This window comes from Alosa alosa, chromosome 20 (assembly GCF_017589495.1).
Source record: "Alosa alosa isolate M-15738 ecotype Scorff River chromosome 20, AALO_Geno_1.1, whole genome shotgun sequence".
Lineage (NCBI taxonomy): Eukaryota > Metazoa > Chordata > Actinopteri > Clupeiformes > Clupeidae > Alosa > Alosa alosa.
Window position 1 is genome coordinate 7630139 of NC_063208.1, and position 5845 is coordinate 7635983.

Here is a 5845-nt window from a genome sequence, read left to right on the forward strand (position 1 = left end):
ATGGCATGGTGTCAGAAGGGCGGTACCTGAGGCCTCTGCTTGTGCTGTGATTGGTTCTGTGTCTGTCCTTGTGTCTGCTCCCAGTTGCTCCGGGCTCGGCTTCCACCCACCGAAGTCATCATTTACAGTATATACAAATAACAGTATTTACAAAGGAATAACACCTGCAGAGAATAAATAAATAAATAAATAAATAAATAAATAAACAAACAAACAAACAAAGATTAGGAGTAATCCGGGCAATAGTCGGGATTTTGTTGCATGCCAAAATGGTCCTAACAATAGTATGCACCATTAATATGAAAGCTATGCATTTTCTACACATAATGTGTAACGCGCTTGTAGAAATGTGCATTCAGCGTAAAGATATCAGTCATTGGCCACCATTTACAATGACCATGGCGATGCCATCTTGCATAAATAGCCAACCAAGAATCACATGGCCGACCTGCTCCCAACTGTACATCACTTGATAAAAGCTGGCAATGGTTGCTATTTTTACGAGGTCGATGGGGAAAAAATGATTAGTACCATGCACAGAGACGTCGACTTTAAACACCAACGAATATAAGAAAACCGATGCCGAAGTTAAACCAGGTTAAGCCTCACTTCCGCCCACTGCTTGTTGTTAGCGAGCATGTGCTAGCAGCGCGGAAGAGCGAGACCATCCGATCTGATATTTCCTCCTCACGTCAACAAAACCAGATGAAGAGATGCGTGGCGTCGTGTTATCCAATGGCATTCACTCATACGGTATGTCTTGTCTGGGAAATAGCTTGACAAGACCGTGCAAAGCACATAGCTAGTTGTATTCGAGAGGAGGAAATTCGACGCAGCCATGGAGTCGCCCTCGTTTTTACGCCCCTGGTCAAGTGTAAAAGCCCCCATTTGCTACCGCGGTTCAGCAACACGCGGGTTAACCGCGGGAACAACTTGGAAAGATGGACGCTGTGATAACGGAGTGCTACCTAGCTACAACACACAACACAAAACTGGTTAATATGGATTAACGTGTCAGTGGCGAATGGCAAGCAACAAAATCAAATTTTCCCCGTGGGCCTACCTGGCCTTGTGAACTTTAAACACCACGGCCCAAATAACTGTAGCAACCTAATTAGATTTCACTAACTACCTAATAGCCATATAACGTTAGAGCTTTAACGATAAAGTGTGCATGAACATATAACGATAGACTGATATCACAGACATCCATATATGAACCTAGCATGCTATATATATATATATATATATATATATATATATATATATATATATATATATACATACACACACACACAGCATTTATGTAACACCGACCTTAAGAATTAATGTCACCAAACTAAATGGCTAACAACATTATCAGGTTATCCGAGGCCCTTTCGCTACACTCAGCATTTGTTGATACTTCACTAGGCTACCACGTTAATGTTACATCTAACAGGATGTTAGCTGAATTTACATCAAGAAGGTTCAGTACTCGACTAACGTTAGCTTGCGCAGCCATTACATTTTATTTCACAGGGTTAGTGTGTGCTCTCGTTAATACGTTAACGTTAGCTAATGTTAGACTACCTTTAGCTGCCACAGCTAAACAATGTGATATAACGACAGTCATTTGAACGCTCGTCTTGATGCAGCAGAGCTGCTGCCAATTGAAGACATTTTCCAGTTAAACTAACGTTAACTATGATAACGTTACTGCTAGCTAACTCTAACAAAGTTAGCAATAAAGCCCGTCACCTTAACATCAGCCGTGTAGTTGCCCAGCCAGCTATCTTAACACGACAGGTAATTTAACGTCAAGGGTTTATAACTTCAATTCCAGATTGAGATTAAAGAGACGATCGAGATGTGTGGGCCAAGGGGTCGCATAATGCAATATAACTTACTTACAGTAATGTTGTCACTATTATGTGATTGCTAAATTTTGAGATCCCTGTGCTACCTTGCTCGCTAGTATGCTATGTTAGCCAGCTACCATTGAGAGTCGTTCGTCGTCGCATCAGCCTCATGGCCTCATAGCTTGGCATACTCAGATCACCAACGTAAGCTAGCTGGCTACTTAGCCATCACTCCCACGCTAGTCCCTTTGAAGTTGACCACTACACTAATCAAAAAATGCCACGACCTAAAACAAAGCTACTGTAATACAATAGCCATTGGCGTGATAAAATAACGTTAGCCAACAACCCGTGACAATGTTTTTTAGTCAACATTCTGCGTCCAAGATCAGAATGTACCCATCCATGTGAACGTAACACTCCGTACACTGACAAACTTGATTCCGAGGCTTCATTGAGGCCTTAGGCCCTAAATAATGAAAATAAAAAACAAGCAGTATACTGACCAGAAACCCGGCTGGATGAAATTTCTAATGCCTTTACAACTGACCAAGCGGTCTAAAGATTGACCTCCTAGTCAGATATGAACAAAATCAAAATCCTCTAATCTCAACTTGATACACCTAGCCGATGATAAGGCCGAACCGACTCGCGCAGACAATAAGCGAGACTCGGAATTTACCTGTTTCTGTTCCACACTGACAACCTAAAGCGTCGTGTCACGTGGTTAACAGAAAGCACTGCAGCCTTCAGGAAGCGGACCCTGACCACGTGATACCTACCAAAACGATCAGATCGATTGACAGGTGGGCGCATTCACACAGTAGAGGATACTATCTGCATTAGCTACTGTACTATAATCTCCCACTAGTTTCAAGTAATATAGATATGTAGATTAGTCTACTATAGATGATGCAATTGAATTATAGGCCTGCACTCATTAGCCTAGAAGCCAAGCCATGTCATAATCCCCTATCGAAAATAGGCTATTCTAATTGTATTCACATCTTTATACCGTCTATAATCAATATTTATCATGTTTTGTGTGTGGGTTTTGCTATCACAATTTAATAGTCTCAAGTTGACCACAAGATGGCAGTAGCTACTTTTGCTTTAGGCCTAGCCTACGCTTACCTTAGGTAGGCCTACAATATGCTTGATTTTATGGCAAGCCATTTTAACATTTACCCGCTAGACTGGATATGTATTGCAGATATCTGTAATTTAGTTTTGTCTAGTCAAAACGAACATTTTAGATATCCGCAATTGAATTCTTCCTATCCATAATTGTAATTTCAGATATCCACAAAGACATTCTTCCTAGGACAAATGACGCCACATTTGCCATTCATTTCTATACATTTATCATTACGGATATCTACAATTCAGTTGCAGATATCCACTATGTGAATTACGGATATCTGCAATTGAATTGTAGATATCTGTAATTCCAGTTAGAGATATCTACAATTGGATTCTGACTAGTCATAACTCCTGTTGAAGATATCTTTAATTCACCTCAATTCAAGATATCTACATGTTCCTTTTCAGATATCTTGAATTAAGTTTTGACTAGGCGAAATGACATTGTAGATATTTGTAAATGGAATTATGACTAGTCAAAATGACGTTGTAGATATCTCAAACTGGAGTTAGGGATAGTCATAATTTGATTGTAGATATGTATTATCAAGTTATATATCTTGAATGAGTTTTGATTAGAGATATCTGAAATTGGAGATATCTATAACTTTCATTCTGCCTAGTCAAAATGTAATTATAGATATCTTGAATTAGAGTTTTGACTAGGCGAAAATGACGTTAGAGATATCTGTATTGCTATGCAAATTAGGCCCGCATCCCACTTTAGGCGGGAGCAGAGCATGTTGTTGTTCAAATCATCAAATCACATAGCACCTGTTAACTTTGTAATTAGCACTAATTAGCACCACGTCAGAGCAGCCAGAGGGTGAAGGAGTTTTTAATCGTCTTTTTAATGCTGCAGCCTAGGAGCTGGCAGCAAGAATTGATGATTCAATGTTGCTTTGATTTTTTCGATTAGGCCTACAGCCAACTAACCTGACCCTAGCCAGATGAATGTCGTTCCGCTTAGCTCCGCCTAGCTTCACTCACATCCATCTGGGACCTCTTCCATTGAGAGTGATTTCTCCAACCAACTTTATGGTTTAGCCAATCAGGACGCAGGGCGGGAGTTTCATAGATGTGACATAGCGTAGAAGCGACTGTGAGTCTGTTATTAGCGTCACGGGTTGGCTTCGATGTGAGTGGTTGAAGTAGCACGTCAATATATGACGGACAAGTGGCTTATTCAATCAGATGCAAGCATTTTTTGATTAGGCCCAGCCTTCTGAAGCAACACTTCAATGGATCGGTTCCAGATGGATGAGTGGAGCTAGGCGGAGCGAAATTGCCAGGTTAACAGCCAACACCATTATGAATGGAGTTTCCTGTAGATGGTGCTGGTGCATTTAGTAGCCTAGGCCTACTAATTTATGTAGGCTACAAAACAGATCAGTGATAACGTGAGAGTCTAATAAACCACACGGTGTCCCTGAGTTTGAGTTATTTTAGATGTCAACAATACATTACAGCCATGACTGCTTCTTCTTCTTCCATTCATAGAAATAAGGAAATAAGCCCACTTCTTCTTTGATTATGTTGGGGAGGGGAAATTAGCCTATGGACAGAGAATGTCCAAGTAGATGGGCTCTGCTACGGATCTAAAGAGCAACGTCTTGCACAATAATTTGCACTAGTCATAATGACGTTTGAGATATCTTCACCTTTCATTTTGCCTAGTCAAAACTGATTAAAGATATCTGCAATTGTCATTTAAGATGTGTGACGAGTTGAGTGTTGTTTTCAATGTGATGACAGATATCTGTTGGCTAATTCAGTTTTGCCTAGTCAAAACTAAATTACAGATATCTCTATCTGATGTTTCGACTAGTCACAATTACGTTATAGATATCTTGAATGACAATTCCAACTATCCAAAATGTAATTGCGACTAGTCAGAATGACGTTGTTGATATCTACAATGTTAATTCCATATAGTCAAACTTAGCGGGTAAATGTTAAAATCGCTTGCCATATGATTTTTAACCTTTACGAAGCCATTTTGATGGTAAACGAACAGCCAAGAAACTTGAAGGATAGCGGCCCGAAGACATCTTGCAAGAATCGTGAAATATTACCTTGTCAGTAGATAGTTAAGAACAGAATTATTCAAGGCAAAATGGCAAATATTGATTTAATGTTGATTTTCTCTTGACCAATATGTTTGTTATGACTGAAAATGGCACTGCCACATGCCAAAAGGTTGCAAGACAATGTGGTAGAAACATGGAATCAGAAAAAGAAACGTTTTTATCTTTTTAAATTTTTTATGAAAAATTGTGTCCAAAATTATTCATACCCTTTTTAAATAACCAATGGAAACATCTTTATTTGCCATCATAGCTCTCAAAATGGTTCTTATAATACCTACCAAGTTTTTAGGAAGGAATGATTCTTTTCCATCACTCTGGCCTTGTGCTGACTTTTTATGGATTTTATGGAGTGGACTCTGGCTGGGGCACTCTAAAATGTTGATATAGTTCTCTGTTAACTATTTCATGCCTTGTTACAGTAGGCTGTATGTTTTGGATCATTGTGTGGCTTAATGGTCCAATGCCACTTATTGGGGCAGGTCTCTCGGCAGACTGCCTGATCTTTTACTCCAAAAATCTTAATGTAGCACTTTGTTTTAGTGTTACCATTTGCTTTATAAAGGTCCTGAAATACCTGAACCTGCATAGTAGGCCTATACCTTTAATGATTTTGAATATATGAATATTGATCTTCTATAACATAAAAGCAATGCACTTGCATTTCAGATTTTCATTGTCCTTTTGGCATATCATTAAAAAAGAATAGCATGGGGAACTTAATTACATGATGCACATAACATTTAGAACACAATATTCGTTGACAGCATCAGG

At 39.3% G+C, this 5845-nt stretch overlaps 1 protein-coding gene across 1 annotated transcript in view; it reads right to left on the bottom strand.

Moving 5' to 3' along the window:
• ubap2l (ubiquitin associated protein 2-like) overlaps positions 1-2517 on the bottom strand; it is a 38206-nt gene extending 35689 nt beyond the window's left edge. Inside the window, 2 exon segments of the mRNA XM_048229277.1 lie at positions 27-164; positions 2348-2517. Coding sequence (XP_048085234.1) covers positions 27-122 — 96 coding nt within the window. The 5' untranslated portion in view covers positions 123-164; positions 2348-2517.
• Positions 2518-5845: the final 3328 nt, after the last annotated feature.